The following is a 24,107-nucleotide window of genomic DNA, read 5'->3' as shown; positions in this document are numbered from 1 at the left end:
TTATAAACTGTATTTTGCAGATAATGATAGGTTCAGGGAGATTAAGTAACTTCCCCAAAGTGACCCCGTTTGCTAGTAATGAGAAAGGAAGTATTTAAACTCAGGTCCGTCTGCCTCCAGATCTCATTAACTTCCCCCAAATATGACATGGTCACATGACTAAGAAGAAGCGAAGTTTCATGGTAGGTGACCTACCTTGGGTTGGAGTCCCAACCAGCAGCACTTGTGTCCGGGTCCCATTCACCGTCACGTGGCCGCTTGACAGGGAGGTACCCAGTTTCCCCATTGCCTGTGAAATGCAGTAAGTCAATCCAGTACAACTGAGAAAACTTTCTCTGTGGTCCACTCTCCTGGGGAGGGAGGGGCTACCATACCTTGTCTCCAGCAATGGTGAACCAGCTTTCGCAGTTTGGCGGGAAATAGCCATACACCTGTCCAAGGCTCTGTTTCTCATCACGAGTGCGGAACAAACGGCCCAGACTGGAATGAAGCACACTGGGCTTAGCTGCTGGGGCACAGGGTTTAATGCTGGCCAAGTGTTCAGGTCCAAGAAAAGACAACACATCTCTTTGCCACCCATGCCCTCCTCCCTGTATATTCTTGGTCCCTGTGATCCTAGGCCAGGGTGGGGGAAGGGGGGCTTTCAGAGTGAACCCCAGTTATCAAGGCTCTCCAGATACGAGGTTCACCATCCTACTTCCCAGCTGACAAAATATAGGGATGCCTACTGTTACGAGCTGAATTGTGTTCCCCCAAAATTCACATATTGAAATCCTAACCCCCAGTACCTCAGAATAGGGCTGAATTTGAAGACAGGGTCTTTAAAGAGGTAATTATGTTCAAATGAGGTCATTAAAGTGGGGCCCTAATCCAATATGGTTAGTGTCCTTATAAGAAGAGGGAAAGACACCATGGATGGGCCCACAGAAAGGAGGCTGTGTGAGGACATGGGGAAGACAGCCATCCATAAGTGAGGGAGGGAGGAAGTCAAGCCGGCTGACACCTTGATTTCACATTTCTAACCTCCAGAACTGTGAGAAAATGAATTCCTGTTGCTTAAGCCACCCGGGTTGTGGCACCTTGGCAGCCCAGGCAGACTAGCCCACCTCTCTCACTTTGAAACTTCTAAGAAGGAGCATTTGCAGCCTTGCCCCCAGAGCCTCAGCTGTTCCTTGAAGGGTAAGACTGTCTTAGCCGCTTCCTCTGAACCCACACTTCACAGGCCCCCAGGGCGGCAGGCACCTGCCCCTTGTGCTCCTGGGTGCTGGGTCCCCACGTGAGTGCTCACCTGCTGGCATTCTTCCAGGTGGGGCTCCCAGCCAACAGCAAAGTCCTGTTGTTGACAGTGACACCATGAAGGGAATACCCTAACCAGGCGTAGTCCTCCTCGCCTCTCACCATCCAGTTGGCCGCCTCCACGTTCAGATTTTCTACACAAGACAGCCAGTGCCTTTTACTTGAAGTGGGAAGACCACCAGACTAGACAGAGGGGGCTTTTTTTGTAGAATAATGAGAGATGGGTTCATGGGGCTGAATTTCTACCAGAACTCTTGTGCCCCCATGCTATTCCCAGGGCCCCAATGTCAGAAATGGACCTCACACTCAAGTAAGAAACGTATTTCTAGAGCTCACTTCTCTTGGGCCTGTTGGACATTAAGCCCAGTGATGCTCGAGTGTGTCTACTCTTCCACTGAGACACTATGAGAATACTGTCACTATGTACACCCCCCCTCCCTGGATCTGAATCTACAAAGCTGGATCTCTCTGTATATTCAGTGAGTCTATCCATGTCATTTTCTAGGACATCTGCAAGAGTAAGACTGTTAGAAAATTCAGGTGAAACAATATGCAATTAGGAAAATAGGACACAAACCCAAATGGCAAGAGAAGTCACCACCAACTAGAGCAGCTGAGGTCTCCACCCACCCATTCCTCCCACCCCCACCAAGCACTACCTTTGTCACTGTGGCTGGGGCCAGAATAAAATGCAGCCACAATTCCCTTCTGTTTTCCTCCCCCTGGTGCAAAAGGGGAGCCAATCACCAGGTCAGGCTCCCTGTCTCCATTCACATCTGCAGCCAAGAGTGTCCAGCCCAAGTTACAGTAGGTGTCCTGAAGAGGAAACATGAAACCTGTTCTACTCAGCCCCAGAGGCCATTAGGATTCAGCGAGTTCTAGTTTTTCTCCATCTGGTGAAGGTGGTCCACATACCTGGCAAGAGATGGTGATGTTGGGGGAAGAAGATACTCTTCCTTGTTTGGAACCAAAGTAGATGTACACTGCACCCTAGGTGAGACAAACCACAGGGCGACCATAAGGCTGGGTGGTGACCCAAGAACCTTAAATAATAGCAAAACGAAGACGACTGATGATGAAACAAATCACCATCAGAGCTCCCTAGGGTCAGGAGCTGACTACTGACAGAAGTCAGTGAGCAGTCCTGTGCATTGCTGCTGGGCTGAAATGTTTGTTTCAAGTCTGCCACTTCCATCAGATGATTAGAGCCCCTGGAGCAGAAACTGTCATTTTTATCTTTGGCTCTCCAGCGTCTTGCTCCAGATCTGCCATCCATAATTGTTCAGTGTATTTACAGAATGACTTATTTAACACTTTTCCCTCTTGAAGACTTGGCTGGGTTTCTGCCTCTTCCATGAAGCCCTCCCCTAGCCCAGCCCATTCTTTCTTTGAACACTACCTGGTCGTGTGGGTACCACTCACTTGCCTTGGGGCACGTGCTGTGCTCTTGTTCTGTGTTATGAACCAGTTTCTATCTTATAACTTGCCTGTCTCCATCCATACTCCCCCTCCAAGCATTTGTTTTCCATAGTGAGCCAAGGTCAGGGTACACAATGATAAATAAGACCAATATCTATCCTCCTGAAAAGCTGGCCAAGAGGCAACTGTGGCATTGCAAAGTAAGGTGCTTCAAAGATGCAGCAAGCACAGGATGCTATGTGAGGACAGCCAAGTGTCTCCTGACCCAGGGTTAGATCACACTTACTGCAGAAAGTGACATGCCACTGCTACAGAAAGAAAAAAAGCAGTGGTGGGGGAGAAAGGGCTTTCTAGACGGAGGGGGCTGGACGAGCACGGGTCCTAACATAAGTGTGCCCAACGGGTCTAGATGACAAATCTCGAAATAGGCTGAGGAGGAAGGGGAAGAGGTGAGCCTGCGGCAGGAGAGGGAAATGAAGGGTCTCTGACCGTCACTGTCACTCGTGGTGCCTGGCAACAGTGTGGAGGACTCCTGGGAGGAGAGCCCTGTGGTCCAGGACCCAGGATCTCTGCTCCCAGGAAGAAAATAGGGACCACATTAGGTTCCGAGGATGACAGGAAAGATCCAGGAAGTCACCTCTCTGCCGGGAAGACAGGAAGCTGTGGATCGGCTGGCATTTCTGCCTCACTTCACTATCATGCAGCATCCCCCGCAGGGAGAGAGGGGGTAGGAGGAGGGCACCTGGGGGAACTGGGAAATTCCACCCACGAAGCCAAACTAAGGCCAAGGAGGCAGGAACAGGTGCTGCCAGGTAACCTGCAGTCACACTGAGGAATCGAACAGAGGGCCGGGATCATCTCCCCACAAACACTCTGCCTGGCACCCTGATGGTCTGCTTTCCACAGGGGCTCCACAGACACCGCCTCTGCTCAGTGTCCCCTCCCCTCCCACCCGTCCCCCTGCCCCCGCCCCCACCCCCAGCAGCAGCCTTACTGTGTAGGTGAGCTGCTCGGAGCCCACCGACGGGGCTCCCACGGCCAGGTCAGGCACGCCGTCCTTGTTAAAGTCCAGCACGGCCACGGCCGAGCCAAAGCGACCTGAGGGCTGAAGAGGCACCAGTTACTTCCCCCGGGTTCAGCCATAACCTGCAGCAGAGCCCTCCTGACTTCTGGAGTGGAGGGGCCTGGGGACCCCTCCCAGCACCGAGGAACAAGACGGCAGCAAATTGTAACTCAGCCCAGACCCGCCAGATGGGCCCCTCTGCCCTAAGGATGTTCTTGGCATGTCTGTCTGCCTCGGGGGGAAGATGAGATGCCAGAAAGGTCGGTTCTTCTAAGTTCTGGGGTTTTATTTTATCGAAAATGGTCCGGTATACATGGTGCCCATGTTAAGGACCAGACTCCTCTTGGAAAGTATCCAAAATGACCACCTAACATGCCAGACAATAGCAGCTAACCTTTATTGAGCACTCAGGATGTTCCAGAGCTGTGTTGGCCAGCGCGGTAGCCACTAGCTGAACGAGGCTATTGCATTTAAATTACTTAACAATAAGCCAGAAAAAAAAAAAGTCAATTTTTCAGTTGCACATTTTTTTAGCACATTTCAAATGCTCAAAAGCCAAAGCACTTGGTAGGTCCCATATTGAACAGTGAAGCTTTAGAACATCTCCATCATCACAGAAAGGTCTATTGACGATGCTGTAGACACTGTTTAAGCACTTTACATAAGGTAGATACTTTTATTATCCCCACTTCCCTGGTTTACAGATGGAAAACTCAGTCCAGTCAGGGGCAATTTTCTTCCCAGGCGGATTTTCTACATCTTTCCTCTACTATTATCTAGAACCAGCCTGAATCTAAAAGTAACTCACGACGTCTTCTATTCTTTCACAACTGATGTAACAATAGTCTTGCACAAGTGATATTTGCCACATAACACACATGCCCCAGAACCCACATCTATTATTTCTTGACTAATCTCTCCACACCTGGATGCAATGGCATCTGAGAACACAGCCCCTTCCTACAAGGGAGGAACTTGATAAACGAGAGAGGACTGCCCCGGGACACAAGCACGCTGGGGCAGGGTGGGGACCAATAATGTGGGGGCCCCTGCCCACTGAAGACAGGTTCATTTCATCACCACCAGCTCTACCATCAAGCCCTCCCACAGGGTAACCAGTCATTCCAAGAAAAGCACAGTGTTCTAAAGTAGGCAAATGCACGCGATATCTATCCTATCTTACATTGCACAGACAAGGACACAGAGAGGTTAACTGCAGATGGGGGATGACTGTGGGACTGCCATCCCCAGTGCATGCCTTCATGTGGACTTCTTCCAAATTATCAACCGACACTGGAGCTACCTCCTTCCTCACCCCAGGTGTCTGAGAGTTTATCAGCCACGGGAAGCAGCTGTCTCTCTTATTCCTTTTCTACAGGAGCCCAGAGAATCAACTTTACACACAGTCTGACAGGGCAATGGCTTGGTGAGAAGTAAGAAGAAACAGGAATGGGTTGCTTTATTTTGGAACTTTCTCATGTGGTGTCAGAAGTTTCCAGAAAATGCTGTCCCTCTGGACCATGTGACCTTCTACACTGGCCAGTCAACTTATTAACTCCTCTTGGGTTCAAGGCTCCTTCCAGCAGAGCTTAAACTAGATCACAAACCATCGGACCTTTCATAATATAAAGTATGTCCAGGCATGCCATCTCATTTTGTCTTCACGGCATTAACTCCACACGGAAAGTTCTAGTGGTATGTCTGGGACAAGAAACAATCTGACCACAGACTCCCCTGGTGCTTGATATTTGGAGCTTCCAGTGCCACCAAAGCCCCCACACGCATCGGTGGCTGGAAGCAGGGCTCTGTAGGCCCCTTGTTATTTATTGCTGTGTGAGGACGGAACACCAGTGACGCCAGGAGGAAACCCTCCAGGTCTCTAGTGCTCCCGAAAGGAATTTGTGCTGCCTCCGTGCAGAATGACATCTATACAGTCATTGCGGGATTTTTCTGGTGATGAATAACCCCTTAAAACAAAGGAAGGAAATCTGAACAGAGTCTGGGGTTCGGTTAATGGTTTGGTTAACAGAAATGAGCCAGTGCTGGTCTCTTAATTTTGACAAGTAAACCACCATTATGTAAGGCGTTAACACAGGGGAAACTGGGCACGGGCCTGTGCGAGGAACTCTCTGTACCATCTTCACAACTTTTCTGGGAATCTAAAATTCTTATAAGATAAAACATTTAGATATTTAAAAAAAAAAAAAAAGTAAAATGAGGTTTTGTGTTATCAAGACATATCCTGAGTGGCTACTCAATGTCACTAAATAGTATGTGTGTTTTTGGAAGTTGTTGGACTAAACACTTAAAGTTAATAAGATGAGATGAATGAAGTGGACATGCCTTAAAACAATGAAAAGTCCTACACAAATGCAGGCCACCAGCTGTCAGGTACTATCATTACTCTTGCCCTTGGTCATTCACCCTGGACAGTTTGCCAGGAAAGGGGGACAGTGCCTTGTTGACATTAAAAGGGAAAATATGAGATGGGGGCCTTACCTGGAAACCCTCCAGGATCCCGTGGGCCTCCTTGTCCAGGTCTAGGTCGACAGGGGGCAAGCCCAGGTCGTTGCTGTAGACGAGGTACACGCGCCCCACCTGGATGTGGCCGGGGCGGCTGTAGCCCGGGGCGCCCACCACCAGGTCGCTGTACCCATCCTGGTTGAGGTCAGCCGAGGCCATTGCCCTGTAAAGAAGAAGACAGAACCCACCGTGGTGTCTACTGAAAGCTGTGGGCGAAACTGTCTCCTGCTCATTTCCTTTCTAGAATCTAGAATTTAACTTCCTCTCATGGATTTCTCCATCCTGCATACTGTTGTGAATATTCACCTCTAAGGTTCTACTGTTTGTGTGATTCAGCCTTGTTCTCCAGGGGTCAAGAAACAACAACAAAACTGGACCAGTCAGGGCCTCTGGGCATCTCTGGACCATATAATCTGAGCAGATAAAAAAGCATCCTCACAAAGCATCTTGTCCTACGTGCAAAACCTGGAGCAGCCAAAGCGCAATTCCGGGCTCCACCTGAGAGCAGAGAGGAAATTCGCCTTCTGCTAGTGGCGCACAGGATGTTCTGTGATCGGCTCAACTCATTTCAATTTGCTGAACCTGACCAAAGACAAGCTTGCGATAAGTATACCATTTTATTTCTACCAGAGCTACAGAGGGCGGCATATATTGGAAAAAAATTAAATGTTTCACATATTTACTGGATGTTTCTAAATGAGATTCCATGACCTACCAGTTATAGAGATAGACAAACTGAGTCCAATGGTTCAAATGTCTCTGTTGGGGCTGGAATGACCACAAGTCACTTATCTATTCTAGTTCTGATGGCCACTAAGAATAAATAGCAACACAGAGAAAAAACTGCGGAGGAGTTTCTAAAAGGTGTGATGCCTGGTGAGTAGAGTCAGACATACCACGGAGATGCTGCTCGTCTCTGCACTCCCAAGGCTGGGCACTGGCCAGAAATGGTCCCCAGGAAGGACCTCTGACCTCTGTGCTGCTTCCCCCACCCCACCCCTGGCAGCAAGCCCAGCAGGACGCCTTCATTTGGATCTTTCCAGAAGGCAGCCAAGAAGAGCCATTCATTATTCACTAGTCAATGGCCAATAAAGACAGCAAATGAAGACATTGACCTCCCATCCCCTCTGCTGGAGCGGAATGCATTAGCAGCTTGAAGAGGAAGGGCTGGCGGTATATTCCAAGGGAAACACATTGCCATTTGGATTTAGAAAGTGTGGTTTAAAAGAAGATGCTTCACCAAAACCTCCCCCCAAAATGGTCACTTTTCAATCCTTGGGCTCAGTTTTTTGTGAATCCGAGCACCACTAAAGCACCATCCTTACTGATTAATCTTTCTATCAAATACTTTATGCCCTTTCGTGTCCCCTCTGACCTTAATCCTGTGCTGACTGAACACTAATCAACCAGCGTCAGGCGACTAAGACTGCTGTTGTAATAACATCCTTAATGTGCTAAAACTGTCGGAGATGTCATCATTAAGTACAAACTCAAGTTGTTTCTCCAGGGCAAGATGATCTAACAGACCCCTGAGCCATGGACCACCTGGCCAGAGACTCATAAACCAGAGACATCCTGACCCCCAAAACTATGATTAAGGAATGTCACAAGAGGATGAGTAATCCCAGGCTCTTTGTTCTTCCCTTTAAGAAAACCCCTCAGTCAAAGACGAAGTTGGAGTCGAATCTGAAGCTAGTCTTCCATTTCCTTGCTTGGGGCCCTGCAATAAACTGTATTTTCCTTCACCACAACTTAGTGTCAGTAGACTGGCTCTGCTGTGTATCAGGAGAGCAGACCTAAATTCGGTTCAGTAACAGTTGATTTTTAAAATCAGAGGAATCCCTAACATTCTCTTAATAAGACTACTGTGGAGTACTAGGCTTTTGCCGTGTAAAGTTAAATGATGCATTGATTGGAGAATAAAGTGCTAACAGGCACCATTTTAAACATCTGTGAATGACCACATGAAATTCATACTGATGAAAACATTCAGGAATTAGATAAACTTATACCTACCAGCCAAGCCTTGTGTAGGGAAATGACAAGAAATAAGATGCTAAGGGGCTCGAAACATGCTTCGGTGTCTCCAGGGAGCTGCCAGTCAACATTGCCTGGAGGCTTGTTTTCAAATTTTGGTACATGAAGAATAGGGAATCCTGAAATAACATGATTACAGACAAAGACACAGCATCGTCTACAAAGCTACCGTTTCCTGTCAAAAGCATTGGACTTTGGTAAAGGAAACAGGATTTCACAAGTGCTGAGAAATAAAAATATCAATTTTTATCAACAACAAAGAAGACTTATCATAGGCAATGAGAAGAGTGGAATCACACCTCCGATATGTACTCAGGGGTGGGGGGCATAGCCCTAGAGGTCAGGTCATCACTGGGAGAAAGTCAGCGGGGGTTAACCTGAAGCAACCAAGTCAGGATGGTCTGTATTAATCTGCAGAATCAACTCAACAAAAGAATTATTATGGACCAAAACTTTTTAAAAGATAAGTCCATTCAAATCAAGAACTATAATTATATTTGTATATATATTCTCTTTTTCCCCCTGAAATCCCACCAGGATGCCAGAAACCCTCCAAACCACACCCAAACTGTGATGCTGCTGGATTTGCTTTGTGTCCCAAGAAGCCGGGCAGGCCTGAGAGGTCACGTGCAGAGTGCAGGGAGCTGTAAGCAAGAGAACTGGAGGGACAACACACCCCTCAGCTTGAGATGCTGAATTGTTCTTAATGTGGTTACTACAGAGACACAAATACAGACCGGAGTGGCCCTGAACAACCTGGCCGGGCACTAGAGCCATCAGAGTTCAGGGGACACAACTCGAAACCAAACACTGGGGTGACATAAAACTAAACAAGAATTCCCAGGCCTGCCCCAGAGGAGAACCAGCTCGGAGCAGAGGCAGCCCTGGACAGCTCAGTCTCTGCAGGAAGAGGCTGTGCCTTCTGTTTTCCCTCCCTACCCCCTCTGGGAGGCCACCCACAGATTGCTCACTGATGCCCCGCTCTGACTTCCTGGTTCATCCAGGATGCACCACGCCAGGCCTTGGGAATATAAAGTCCTTCTCTTACACAACTTTACCTTTTGTGAAGGAGACAGGTTCAAATAATTGCAAGACAGAATGATACAGGCTATAATGGAACTTCCCAGGTCTAGGAGTGGCTACATAATTTGGGGAACCCATTGCAAAATGAAAACGTGGAGCTTCTTACCCCAAAGGTACTCAGAATTTTAAGGCATTGACAGCAGAGCATTAAACCAAGCATGAGACCCTTCTCAGCGTGATGGCACAGGCCACACACCTACCCCAGCCCTCGCCCAGCTCACCTTCTCCACAATCCAATGCCTACTTCCCCTCCCAACTCTCTTAAGTATCTCATATCTTTGTGTTGCAGGCAAACAAGACTGCTCAGATTGCCAAACATCCTGAAACTTTTCCAACCCACTACCAGAAATACATGCTCAATGATGAGAAATTATCTACTATTCAAGGCCTAACTCAAATGCCACCTCCTCCATGAAGCCTTCTCTGATAGCAGGGGTAGAATTTTTTTTTATCTGAGAGGCTACATATCCTCTTTGCCCCCAACCATGGTATTTGTCACATTCTACTCACGTATGGTTATTTTTCTATTGATTACCCCGATTAGACTGCAATTTTCTAAATGTCAGAGTCTATTTCCCTTTCATCCTCTGTCCCTCCAGTAGAGTGTCTGACACTTAAAAGATGATCTCGTGGAGGAACTTCATATGCAGTGGTGACCCTTAGCGTGGGGCTCTGCATGGTGTGCCTATAATACTGCTGACACACTTTGTAGGAAGGACAAAGTAGGACTGGCCTGGTGCCCAGGGCCACCTTGGGCCCCACTGGACTTGCCAAAGGCCACTGAGGTCAAGACTTGCATCATAGGAAGTCTCTGGAACAAACCAGACTTGGAGGCCAAGGATGCTTGCTAGCCTGGCTCATGCCCAGGTGACTTTCAATGAATGATTAAACAGCCAGTAACTCTACAAAACACCATCTCACAGGAAGCAGCAGGTATCTCCATTCAAAGCAGAAAATTCTTGGAGGGTGGGTATAGCTCAGTGGTAGAACGAATGCTTAGCATGCACAAGGTCATGGGTTCAATCCCCAGTACCTCCAATTAAATAAAAATAAATAAGTAAACCTAATTGCCTCCCCCCACCAAAAAAAAAATTCTTACCGGGGTCCAGGAGTCCACACTAAATTTAAAGAACACTCCTCTTTTGGTATAGTGTATATTTTTCCCAATATTGTTAGTGAGGGATATAGTCACATTTCTATGAAAATCATTTTTCTGTGCTTTTGAGCTGCTGAAAAGAAAGGAATAAAATGGTGAAGACTGATGAAATAACAACCCACTTCCCCAAATAACTGAGTTGAAAAACCTGTTAATCACAGGTTAAAAGGCCATAAAATATTAACATCTGCAAGTTGAAAGAACAGCAACACAAAAACCAATTTTTTCAAAAAAACTTTTATAAGAGATTCCACAAAATCTTCTAATAACACAATTTCCAAGGTTTAAAAGCCTGCCCTTACAAAATTGTTTCTTATAGCCTCAAAGTTCTGTAAACATTAAAGGTCTGAATTCCCTCCAGATTACTAAAAGAAAAAAAATCAAAAGTTATGTTAACATTTCATACAAATGGCCAAGAAAGGGTCTATAGCTGTTTGGGAAACTGGTATACAGGTGTACGGATTTATCTTTAAATAAATAAGACATGCAAGAATTCATTATACAATAAAATACATTTTCAAATTCATATCGTTTAACCAGCCTAACAGATCATCTGCCTAGAAAAGCCAGGCAGGTTTCAGAAATGACTGAGAGGGGAGCGTGTAGCTCAGTGGTAGAGCACATGCTTAGCATGCATGAGGTCCTAGGTTCAATCCCCAATACCTCCATTAATTAAAAAAAAAACCTAATAAGTAAATAAATAGACCAAATTACCCCCCACCACCACCAAAAAAAGAAGAAGAAGAAAAAAAAAAAAAAGAAATGATTGAAGTGGAGGCTGAAGAAAAAGTGAGTGAAGGGACCAGCCAGTGCAGGGATTCGACAATCTAGAGGTTGCAAGCCGGATCTAAAGGTGTGCAATTCAATTCAAACAAAAGAAAACTTAACCTATTTGAATCAATTAAAGAGTGAGGGCTTCCCTGAACCCTTTCTACACATGTTCAATTCTTTGGAAGCTCTCAACTCTCTCACCTTAGCACCTTTCCTTGCAATGCCCTCTTTTTGAGTATTTGACTCCTGCACACCCTTAAATATCTTGGTTGAAGCATCACTTCAGAAGTTCGCCAAGACTGGGTTAGGACACAGTGGTGCACACCCCTGAGCACCCAGCACTCTTCCCTCCTGACACTTAAGGGTGTTTACAAGTTCTCGTTCTGCACCTGTCCCCCTGCTAGGCCACCATCCTCTGCCTTGTTCACCATGAGGTCCCTAAATGCCTACACTAGCTCCTGGCACCTCATGAGGGGGAAATACTATTTTATAATCGGTAATACTTTATTAGGAATCTTATTTATAGGATTAATTATTAAATGCATGGGTGAACAGTTAGTGCTTGGTACCTGACTCCAGCAGGGAGTAAAACCTCCTCTTAGAACACACCCTGGATCCTGGGCCTGTCCCTACCTGGGAGGGCTTCTCCCCACCCTGTCTCATAGGGAATTCCTTTCTCGGGGTGAAATTTGGATAAAGTTTATGAGTAATAATGATGATAACAATACTATTAACTACCATTTAGTATTTAGTGAGCAACTTACAAACATGCTACTTGCTTTACATCCATCTTGCACATAATCCACACCACAACTCTGGGACTATGAATATGTATTTTTTCAAAAAAAGGAAGCCACAGCTCAAAAAAAAAAAAAAATAAGCAACTTTCTTTAAAAAAAAAAAATCACACAGTTGTAAATAGCAGACCTGGGATTTGAACTCCTTCTGTCTACAGATCCCACACATGCAGTGTCTACTGAGCACCCCACCTAATGAGATGTTCTTTTTCTATGAGTAATTTTAGAACCCACTTACCCCTGGGTGTTCTTTTGCTGGCTGCCACATGCAATGAACAGAGGGTTCTCAGGTAGGCTGCAGTCACTGGAAAATAGTCAAATAAGTTTGGGCATTTTTCTACCTTCTTTCAAGTATGAACTTTACTGAGAATCAGTGATGCACTTCAAACCACCTCCAAGTCTTAGGGCAGAGGTGTTCATGCCTTAGCCAGACAGAGCTGGTAAAGGGTCAGAGTCCTACCTGGTGAGGGTGGATAAGCAGGTGGCATTACAGCAACACAGGCTGCTGGTCACCCCAGACTCTATAGCTTTGCCCCTCCCTCCAGCTCCACCTGCTGAGCTGCTCCCCGATCACATGAACAGAGACGAAGAGACAGATTTCCAGCTGTGTCTCTTTCTGCCCAACACTCCAGTGTCTTTTTTTTTTAATTGACACATAAGTGGTTTATAATACTGTGTTAATTTCTGCTGTACAGCACAGTGATTCAGTTATACATATATATTTCCCTTCATATTCTTTTTCATTATAGGCCATTAGGAGGTACTGAATACAATTCCCTGTGCTATACAGTAGGACTTTGTTGTTTTATCTATTTTAGGTACCGCAGTTAGCATCTGCAAATCCCGAACTCCCACTTTATCCCTCCACCCATCCCCTTTCCTCTCTGGTACCCATAAGTTTGCCTTCTATGTCTTTTGTCTTTTCTGTCTCAAATGTTTTCATTTCTCATTCTCATTCCTTTCAAAACAAAAATTTATAAACTAAATAATTAAACAGGAACAAAGTATCCCTTTTTACAAGTAAAAAGGCTTCTGATAGAATATAAGAGGTAAACTTCCTCCCTCACCCTGAACAGAAGCACTAAGGGAGTGGGTATCACGTTAGAAGAGTCTTTTCTAGAGCGAGGAGTATTTTGCAGGAGAGGAAGATTTGTCCGGAGGTCACTGAGGGAGTTTCAAGGCAGTACGAAGGGAGTGTGGGGCTTGGGGCAAGAGGAATTTGCTGGAAAAGAAATTCAGAAAAGAGATGGGAAGAAGCTGAAGGCAAACTTTGTCCATCAAAATCTTTCTTCAGGCCAGCTTTAAGCTGAGGAAAAGATTTTTTCGCAAATTCTCTTGTCTCCACCACCAGGATTTGGACGGCAGTCTTACAAGATTAGCATTACAGTTACAGATACTTTTTGAGTTAAGAAAATTCTAACTGTAAGTGTAACTACTGTTATTTTATTAAGAAAATATCTGGTGAGTTTCAAGGAACATAAATTTTCTTTGGAAGATCACCTATTAGTAAGTAAAGAAACATTTATAATATAAAAATACATGTTTTTCTTCCTGTCATGAATTCATGTTGCCCGTCTTTGGAGCCTTCTCCAGATTTCCCATAAAATTCCAAACATGCTGATGAATCTTTCTTTGTAGATGTGTGTAAAGGTGCGATTCATTCATGGAATTTTCTGGCTGGACAAATGAAGACCAGATCAAGAGACAAGAAATCTGTTCTTTCTCGGTGACTTCCTCCTAATTACAAAATAAGGTCCAGCTGCATAACGCTCCTTAGCTATTTGGACAACCTAGCCAACAACCAGACACCAAAATTGTTTTCCAATTTAAGGATCAATACACATGGACTTAACAAATAAATGCAGGTCCTTTGCGCTAACATGGCCATGTGTTATGAATCCTCAATATAAACTTAACTTCCTGTGAATAATACTATTAGTGGCCAACACTGAAACATTTTGTTTTAAACACTGACGCACTAGTAAAGCATTTACTATACACTAAACCCTTCACAGGAGTGAGCTCATTCACCCGGCACAACAACCCTATGATAAAGATAGAATTATTACTGTCTACACTTTATAGATGAGGAAACTAAGGCTCAGGGAGATTTAACAATGTGTTCGGGATAACTCATTAGGGAGAGGTGGGTCTCTTAAATTCCAAAGCTCATCCTCTCTACAACTCCTGTGTGCCTAAAAGCCCACAGTCATCAAAGAGCTTGGGGGTTTTAATTCAGGTTGATTTTCTACTATGAAAAGTAGTATTTATATTGGATTGTTTCTGTCTGCCAAATTGTTACTCACTGAGTCTTAAAAGCAAATTTAGTATCTACCAGCCTAGGGTCGAATTTACCATCAAAGGGAATTTTGTTTCCAATCAACATAACATATATAATTGTGTTCAATATATACATTGTGTGTATGATATAAAACAGGATATATATAGTTATGGTTAACATTCTTTAAATACTAGCAAATATTTCTAAGGGCAAAGTAACTTCATCCAGTGTATACTCTTCTAGAGCTATGCCTATAAGGGCCACCAAGCCTATAAACCCCAACCTTGCTATGATCTTCACCTAGAATAGCCACCCAAGTGCAGCTCTTATCACAGAATCTCTTTCTCAGTGCTGTGGCTGCTGCTTAAGCATCCTGCCCTGTCCTTGGCCAGCAGCAAGTGCTGCCTCCAATGGCCCCTATCCAGACCCATCCCTATCCTGCTCAGTTCGGCAGCATGGGAGCGGCTGCATCCTCACAGGTATGGTTGGAAATAGGTTCTGCTAGAACCCTGGCTCCCTCAGACTACAGGTAGATCCTGTGAGAGCCAAAATGTCTACTACAGCTGGAAGTGGGGATAAGACCAGCCACCCTGGTCTACGCCTCACCTGAATCTCTGGTTGACATTCGTCCTGGGTGTGCTGGGGAGGAACAGAGAAGGAGCTGGAGGTTGAAAAGCTATCCCCTCTGGGCTAGATGTCAGAGCCCAACAGAGGCTGTGCTTGATGAACACTCTCATTTCAGATTTTATTTTGGAGAGTGGGGGTTAGGTGGAGTACCCTTTGTAACCCCTGAACCCAGAGAGGTCCAGTCGGGGTGAGGGTAAAGATCGCCACATCCTTTGCTGGAGCCTGCAGAGAGCTCCTTCCCAAAAGAAACTCTTCTTCCCCAAAGAAACAGAGGCAGCACAACAGTGGAAGTGGATTCCTTCCCACCTGAGCCATTTCTCATAGATGAAAATTCTGCAGTATCTACCGCTCCATCCCTAAAACAGGAGAGACATCAGCAAGTCTAACCAGATGGGAACCAGTTGGAGCTTTGACATGACAGTTTCCATTCTTTTCCTTCTTGGTTAGGATGGGAGAGTACTTCTGGAACTTTTTTCCCCTTCATTTGATCAGTTAAAAAACCTGAGAGTTACGTTGGGGACAAGGGGCAGCAAGGCAGGGAGTGACTGGTAGGAGAAAGAGTAATAATTCACCTGGTTCCATTCTCTAACATGAAGCTCGTTAGATGGTATATATTACTGGACCAAAACATCATGTCGTCCAGTCCACCGAGGAAGTATTCTTGAAACTGTTCCACCAAAAACGGGGACTTTCTGGAGTAAGCGGGGTAAAGCTATGGCAGAGAGAAAGAGAAGTAAGTCAATAAATAAATAAGGTGTTACTCTTGGTATCTTTATAACCCTTTAAGATTTTGAAGAATGACACCTTTACCTTGGAAACAGCTAACATCTCACCATACCTGCAACAGAAACAATAATTTTGCCAGTGAGATGGGGCTTCCACAAAGAAGTGAAGCAAATAAATGAAGGAATTCAAAAGCAACTGCCTTTGAACAAGCAAAATCCATAAATCCAAAGTCCACTCTCAGGAAACTACAACATTGGAAACTGTGCTAACGAAGTCACAGCAAAATCCGTTACAAATTTTCCCCTTGTTACACTTACATTTCCAAGAACTGAAGGTATGAACAGTCAACAATGGCTTTTTTGGTGATGACTTCTCGGCCATAGAGTTTCTTGTAAATTTCCAGCAGATCTTCAACGGGCACGTACCTGAGAAAAGCATTAGAATCAAGTTACAAATTGTTTTGATTCTGAAGTTGAAGGTCATTAACAGCAGCAACTACCAATTAGTCCAAGATTATTATGTGCCAGACACCATGCAAAGGGCTTCATATACATTATTTATTTAATCCTACCAACCACCTGGTTGGTACTATCATCCTCCTACTTCACATACAGGACACTAAGGTAATAAAAAAGTTCAATAATTTGCCCAATGCTGCAAAGCGAACAACTGGTACCTTAATCAAATATTTATGCAAAGATAGGAAACTAACTATAAAGTATAAAAGGGATGTTTAGCTTTGTGAATTCATAGTTCAAGGAGCAATATAAACTATTTTTATTCTTTTAAGTTGAATTATTCACTAGAATCATTGTTTCAAAAACACCAAAAATGGCTCCTCACCCTGAACATCCTACTTTCAGAGTAAACAGTGCAAGGTAATAAAAAAAAATTCTAACTCAAGCTTTAGGTTCACAGATATTAGTTATTTCAGTTGGAAGATGAGCAGCACCTTAAAAATTAGATTTAAACTGAGTCATCTTTTATCTTTATTTCAAAAACCTTAGAATATACCAGACAGCAATCACAATCAATAAATTTTAGTATATTTATAAGAAGGAATCTGTTGAGATGTCCATTTTTTATTTTTATAAGAGCACTAGAATGGTCCACCCAATAAACTTAGCTTAAAAGTCTGGACAAAATAACAAAAATATATTTTTTTTAATGAATCACCCAGCTAACAAAAAAGTGAAAATTTTCTAAGGCCAAAACCAAATAGAAACTGGAAACTTTGGGAGGTAAACGAGTGGGAAAGCCAGATTTCGCCCTGAAGACATCTGCCAAACTGTGGGAACCCAGGGGTTTTCTGATGGCTGCCTGGTGTGCAGGAGACAGGGAATAAAGTATAGAAACCACCCAAAGTGGACCATCTCAGAGGAGACTCTGCATGAAAGTCTACCCCTTCTGCATGAGTATTAGCTGGGAATAAACCCAACATATTAACAAGGACGCAAAGAAACCTGCCTGTCTTCAACTTGGCAATGGATAGAGAGGGGAAAATATCTGCCCCTAGAATTGGTAACCACTCTCAGCCCCACAAATGTTTTCCCTTGCATGCATGCTATCTGTGTAGTCCGAACAACTTCAAGGACTGAATGTAACTGAATGTGGTCCCAGGTTGATGTGCCTAGAGCCAGCCTGCACAAGGCAAGAACAAACCCTCTCTGGAGAAAAGCGAATCTACCTCAAGCCTCGAGAAATTCAGTCACTGCAGAATATAACTGAAAGAAGACCAGATCCCCAGTGAGGCACAATTTGAAATGGACGTCTAATCCAGTGCAGACTACCCTGTGTGGAGAGTCGGGGGACCTTGCATGTCACTGCTGCCACCACCTCTTCCTGGGCATCCAAAGGCCAGCTGGCCTCATCTAATCTGGGAGTGACCTGTTGGTGCTGGGCCTCTCTTAGTTCTGAGGCAGCTGGACCAGGGATAGGAATGATCAGCTTGCCAAGCCCCTAGCTCTGCTTCCTCTTTGTTCTGCAAGTGCTCCTCCCAACTCCTAGATCTCCTTGCTCAGGGGTGAGGCTGGGACTGGGAGATAGAGTTATGTCATCTTCTGACTGCTTAGTAAACATCTGAAGAAAAAACAAACAACAACAACAACAAATGTGACTACAATAATATCTTATAAACAGACTTGAGCATTGTTAGATCTAAAGAATCACTACATCATTATAAAAGGGTCAATTCACCAGAAAGATGTAAGATTTTGAAACTTGAATGTACCTAACAACATACCTTCAAACACATATAATAAACTTTGACATAATGACAAGGGGGAAAAATCCACTATCATTTTAAACTAATAAAATATGTAAGACCTTGATGGAAAACCTATAAAACTTTAAAGTCATTAAAGACAACTTGAATAAAATATATAGCATATTTATGGATAAGTAGACTCAATGTTGCAAAACTGTTAATTCTCTCCCAATTGATCTCTAGAGTCAATATAATTCTAATCAAAATTCCAATGGGATTTTTCTTAGAACATAGCAGCTTGATCTTACCACTTTATTTGAAAGAGCCAAGGCAAGAGACTAGACAAGGTATGTTTGAAGAAAAACAACAGGTTGGGTAGTCAGCCCTAATAGACGTCAAAATGTGTTGTAACGCTGTTGTCATTTTAAAAATCAATATTACTCAGAGATAGTCAATTAGACCAATAGAACATGATGGAAGTCCCAGAAACTGACCCACATACATAAGGAATTTTGATTTATGTCAGAGAGGGCACTGCCGATCAATGAGGAAAGGATAGACTGTTGATAAATGGTTCTGAGACAGTAAGTTATCTCTAAAGAAAAAAATAAAATTTCTATCAGAGTATACAAAAAATTAAGTCCAGGTAAATTAAAGATATAAAGTTAAAAAATGAAACTTATAAAAGATTTAGAAGGCTGTGTAGAATAACTTTCATGCCCTCAAGGTGCGAGAGGGTTTCTGAAATAAGACATCAAAAGTACAAATCCCAAAGGAAAGGACTGAAATATTCAACAACATTAAAATTAACAAATTCTGTTTATCAAGATACACCATAAAACAAGTTAAAAGACTTGCCACAAACTATAAAAAGATACTTGTAACAAATAAATGATAAAGTGACAAAAGATTAGAAGCCAGAATATACAAAGAACACTCAAATAAAAAGGACAAACAATCCAACAGAAAAACAGGCTAAAAACCAAACAGGATTTTCACTTAAAGTGAAACACAAGTGATCAATAAAATATGAATATTCAGCCTCTTTAGGAATCTGGGAAATGCAAATTAAAAGCTTAAGGAGGTACCATTACACACCAAACATGTTTTTAAAAAGTGTTTAAGTTCAACAATACCAAGTACTGGAGAACACAGAAGCAGGAGAACAAAGCGGATGGGAGTATAAACTGGGAAGATCATTCTGAATGAGCGTCTGGGATTTCTTAGTTCAGTTCATCAGGCATAAACCCTACAGCCCTGCAATTCCACTTCTGGTGCCGGTTACTTGAAAGAGATTCCCCTCCAGTGCACAAATGTAGGTACAAAAATGCTCATAGCAACACTATGTATGAAGCAAAACCACTTAACACTGCCTACACATCCATTAACATTAGAATGAAGCTGATTCATTTTGGTACATGGAGGACTACAGAGTGGTGAAAATGAATGAACTACAGCCAAACTTATCAATATGACTAAATCACAGAAAGATCATTTTAAGCAAGAAATTAAATCTTAAAAATTTCAATTAAATTTCATCTTAAGAAGAACACAAGCTGTGTAATTCTAATCATCTAAAGTGAAGAACCATGTACTATTTTGCATATGCATACATCCCTAGGTAGTAAAACTATAGAGAAAAGCAAAAAAATGAGTAACAGAAAACCTTAAGGCAGTGGTTATCCCTGGAGACAGAGAAGGTGACGTGACAGAGGAGGGAAGGCGTGGAGCTTCTAGATCCCAGGAATGCTCTATTTCGTAAACTGAGTGGCAACTACATGGGTGAGCAGCATCCTTTTTATTTATAAACATACATTATCTTACATGTTTGGTGTAATTCACATATCTCTAAAAGAATTTAGACTATTCATTTTTTTTAATTTTTTTAATTAAAGTTCAATATCTTGTACTCAGACTGCTCAAATCTGTAGTTTTACTTCTTATTTACAAATGCAGAAGACTCCTAATGACATTGTAAGTTCTATTTTCTAAGGAAAAAAACGAGTCAAGCTCCCAATTGCCATTTAGGTATCCCGTATTTAAACGTACGTTGCTCTTACCAGTGCCGTGCAAGGTAATTAAAGTTAAACTCAAACTGGCTCAACACGTCTCCTCCTATGATATGAGAAAACATTTACATTTGGTGCATTAGTGACAGTACACAGCATGCTGCTTGGAGCACAAATTTGCATACTCCAGGTAATTAGTTCTTCACACTGTTACAGGTTTCTTTTCATTATTTTAGGTATAGGTGTGTCTTTAAGAAAAAGTGATCTTTTAAAGTCTTAGCTAGTGAAACACATGAATTAAGGAAAGGATCACCCAGGAGCAGGGGAGTGTATAGCTTAGTGGTAGAGCACATGCTTAGCATGCATGAGGTCCTGGGTTCAATCCCCAGTGCCCGCATTAAAAGAAATAAATAAACCTAATTATCCAACCCTAAAAAATAAAATAAAAATTTTTAAAAAGAAGAGATACTTCAATAAAAAAAATACATATATACAAAGAAAAGAAGAGAACTACCCATGTAACAAAAAGGTTTTTTACTTTAAGGTGGACCATGAGGGTTCTTTAAATCATCACCACTCACCATTCACTTTGTATAGTTAAAGGTAATTTACTACAGAAAAAAGGTGAAATTTACAAATTTAAAGCTAAAGTTATTAGGAGACACTTGGTAATGAATTTTAATCTGACATAAAAGTAAAGCTTTTCTAAAATTATGACAAGTCAGTGATGAAATGTGATTTTTTAAATAAAAAATACATATACACCACTTTTCAGAAGTACACCTCTATATTAAGTGAGGTATGCCTGTACTCTAAATGAACAGCAATATTAAAACAGAAGGCTAATTAGCACAGGCTATTGGAAGAGATGGAAAAAAGACATATTTAAGGTACAGTAGTGACTTCATTGCAAGTGAAATATAACTCCCACAGAAGAGACTTTGACAAACATAAACAAACAGTACCGAAATCACCAGTCGGATGTGCCTCGGAATAGGAGTTGTGAAAATCAATCTGAGAAAGAGAGAGAACCATCTGGTATGTATCATAAATTGAAGCCCAAACTCCTAGCCCACTGTTAAGCAAGGAGTGGGGAGATGACAGCCTAACCCAAAGGACTGCTGAGGACGCCTAGTGGGCAGATGCACTTTTCAAAGGAACATTTAACTTTATTTTATTTGTTAAAAAATTAGGGAGGAAGGTATAGCTCAGTGTAGAGCATGTACTTAGCATGTATGAGGTCCTGGGTTCAGTCCCCAGTGCCTCCATTAATAAAAGAACAATGAATAAAAACCTAACTACCACCCCGTCCTAAAAAATTATACTGGAAGCTGAGTTGTATACTTCATGTTTTATAGCAGATAAGCTACTGCAGACCTTTGCATCTGATAGGATATACAAAATCTCCACTAAGCACAAGTTAAAACTTCTCACCGAATGGTATTTATACCAATGAATGTCCAGAGGGGACTTTCAGAAACTAAGTCATCAGGTAAGATCACAATTTCCAGTGTGGGGATATAGCATCTTCATATAGACAAGTGAAAAGGAAAGAAAAAAAACAAAACAAAAAAAAATGTGAAATGATTACTTTTAAATAGAATCAAGTAGTAAGGTATGCATCCCCTTGTTAAGATGCACAGCTTGAATAAAACAGAAAATTTCTCAAATCTTGTTTGTGACTAAAACATAACATCCCACCAGTGGCTGTTTTCAGGGCACAGGAGTCATTCTGCCCATGTGGATGAATTTACCCAGGTAGCAAGAAGAGTAAAAGGAATGAACAGGACAAGATAGAAATCTAACAAATACTGCTTTGGGCAAAGAGTCTCGTCTCCACATGACATCTGAATCACGTAAAGTTTTTCTTTTCATAAGGGTCTGTTTTGGATCTTGGGTATGACAGAGCCACGCCCATACAGTCATTAACCCAAAGATAAGTACTCACAGCTCCCATCGTCCTAAGGAAGCCCTGTTCAATGCCCAGGCTGTGCCAGCTGACGTCTGCCACCATGTGAGAGGTAATTCCAAACAGGAATGCTACCAATTTCTCTGTGTCCTGCCAAATAAGCAAACTAGAGTCATGTGTGTTTGGGTTATTTTATAACAATCCCATTAAAAGTTTTCATAAATATGAATTCATTTCCATTATTGAAACTTAACCAAAAAAAATAAAAAATCAGAGACAGGTACATTGTAGTTTCTAGTACCCAAAACACATGAAGGACTTTTGGAAATGTTTTCTAGTGCCTTGGAACTGCTTTCAGATTAATTTACTATTGGAGCAAAACGACCAAGTGACGTATGCGAAACTAAAAAAAAAAAAAATCATGTATTCAGGTATTAACTAGCCACCTAGCCACCAGCGCCGTCCCACGAGCTGTGTTTGGCACTGAAGGAGCAATGGTGAGAAGCTCTCACAGAGTCTGGGGGGTGGAGTCCCAGTGGGTGTAATGCAGGTGCAAAAACAGGACTTGGCAGGCCTGGAACCGAGCATTTTTAGGATTGGAGGCTGCGCCTACCTTATCCCAGGGAAGAGGGTAGTTCTCACGGATATAATGAACGCTCGCAGTGAGAAATGGAGTCCAGTGAGTGCTCTCAGACACATCATGGAATTGTCCTGGTAAAGCAAAAGCAGGCCTCAGGATTCTTTCTGAAACAGTTGGAGATTCTCAATCAAATCTTCCACTACTGCCTGCTGCCTTGCTGTGTCCCGTCTCCTTCTCCCCTCCAAGCCCCTTGGCTTCCTGGGTCAATGTTCAAAGGAAGCCTCTAGAAAAGAAGGGCCAGTTAGAAGAAAAAGGAGCCCAAACAGCTTGTAGCATCTGGAAACAGCTAGGCTGCAAGAAAGGTTGGAATTATTTTCAAACAATAAATGCTGGAAAGGGTGTGGAGAAAAGGGAACCCTCCTACATTCTTGGTAGTAATGTAATGTGGTGAAGCCACTATGGAGAACAGCATGGAGGTTCCTTAAAAAACTAAACATAGAGTTACCATATGACCCAGCAGTCCCACTCCTGGCCATATATCCCAAGAAAACTCTAATTCAAAAATATACATGCACCCCAGTGTTCACAGCAGCACTGTTTACAATAGCCAAGACATGGAAGCAACCTAAATGTCCATCAACAGATGACTGGATAAAGAAGCTGTGGTGTATGTGTGTGTGTGTGTGTGTGTATACACACACACAATGGAATATATATATACAATGGAATGTTACTCAGCCATAAAAAATGAAATAATGTCATTTTCAGCAACATGGATGGACCTAGAGATCATCATATTAAGTGAAGTAAGTCAGACAGAGAAGGACAAATATCATATGATATCACTTATATGTAGAATCTTAAACAATGATACAAATGAACCTACTTACAAAATAGAAAGAGACTCAGAGACATAGAAAACAAACTTATCATTACCAAAGGGGAAAGGGGGAGGATGGACAGATTGGGAGTTGGGGATGAGCAGATACAAACTACTGTATATAAAACAGATAAACAACAAGGTCCTACTGTACAGCACAGGGAGCTATATTCAATACCTTGTAATAACCTATCAACTATACTTAAAAAAAAAAGTTGGAAGTGTTTTCAATTTCTGTGCCCTAAAGCTAAGGAGATAAGTTGAAGGTTTTTTGGTTTTTTTAACCATCTTTTCCATCACAGTCAGCCTCCCTAACAGCACAAAAGCAGATATTCCAAAGGCTATCAAGCATTTATAATTATCATTAAATGGTACAGGCCCCAAGAGTGGGCAAAGCGGTGTCCCATATACCTCTTTATTCCTGCAAGAGGGATAAAAAGGCAGAAACTGACATCTACTGTAAACCTTCAAATGCCAGATTCTTTGTGGAATGTCAGACGTCACAGGGATAATCGAAAGCAAAACTCCAGAGTTCAGATCCCTCAGGTCAACTTTTTTATACTGTTGTTAAAGTAAAAATAGCCCAACCAGTTTTAAGTCATTGGTTTCTCTGAAAATGATTTTCAAAGAAGTTGTAACTAAGAAATGCAATTTCCTCCATCAGTCTTCCTAGAGATAAACTTCCCGTTCCCATTTTACAGAACATGGTCGAAATCCAGAATTAAGTATAATGGTTGCTCTTTG

The 24,107-nt window shown here is 42.8% G+C and overlaps 1 protein-coding gene across 2 annotated transcripts in view; it reads right to left on the bottom strand.

Annotated features, from left to right (window-relative positions):
* The window catches only part of GPLD1 (glycosylphosphatidylinositol specific phospholipase D1), a 45,482-nt gene that overhangs the window by 7,504 nt on the left and 13,871 nt on the right, over nt 1-24,107 (bottom strand). The window contains exons 4-20 of one of the 2 annotated variants that reach the window (XM_006198678.4): nt 22,517-22,614; nt 21,943-22,053; nt 20,960-21,008; nt 20,046-20,100; nt 16,097-16,204; nt 15,864-15,891; nt 15,626-15,765; nt 12,384-12,449; nt 10,521-10,647; nt 8,318-8,457; nt 6,278-6,464; nt 3,710-3,820; nt 2,212-2,286; nt 1,956-2,112; nt 1,289-1,430; nt 375-480; nt 196-289 (exon numbers count right to left, since the gene is read on the bottom strand). In XM_006198678.4, the coding sequence (XP_006198740.2) occupies nt 196-289; nt 375-480; nt 1,289-1,430; nt 1,956-2,112; nt 2,212-2,286; nt 3,710-3,820; nt 6,278-6,464; nt 8,318-8,457; nt 10,521-10,647; nt 12,384-12,449; nt 15,626-15,765; nt 15,864-15,891; nt 16,097-16,204; nt 20,046-20,100; nt 20,960-21,008; nt 21,943-22,053; nt 22,517-22,614 (1,794 nt within the window). Of the gene's footprint in view, nt 1-195; nt 290-374; nt 481-1,288; nt 1,431-1,955; nt 2,113-2,211; nt 2,287-3,709; nt 3,821-6,277; nt 6,465-8,317; nt 8,458-10,520; nt 10,651-12,383; nt 12,450-15,625; nt 15,766-15,863; nt 15,892-16,096; nt 16,205-20,045; nt 20,101-20,959; nt 21,009-21,942; nt 22,054-22,516; nt 22,615-24,107 lie in introns of both variants that reach the window. The other variant, XM_015234625.3, reaches the window with a different exon arrangement.

This window comes from Vicugna pacos, chromosome 20 (assembly GCF_048564905.1).
Source record: "Vicugna pacos chromosome 20, VicPac4, whole genome shotgun sequence".
Classification (NCBI taxonomy): domain Eukaryota; kingdom Metazoa; phylum Chordata; class Mammalia; order Artiodactyla; family Camelidae; genus Vicugna; species Vicugna pacos.
Note: the sequence above shows the minus strand (reverse complement) of the source record. Positions and strands in the feature narration are given on the sequence as shown.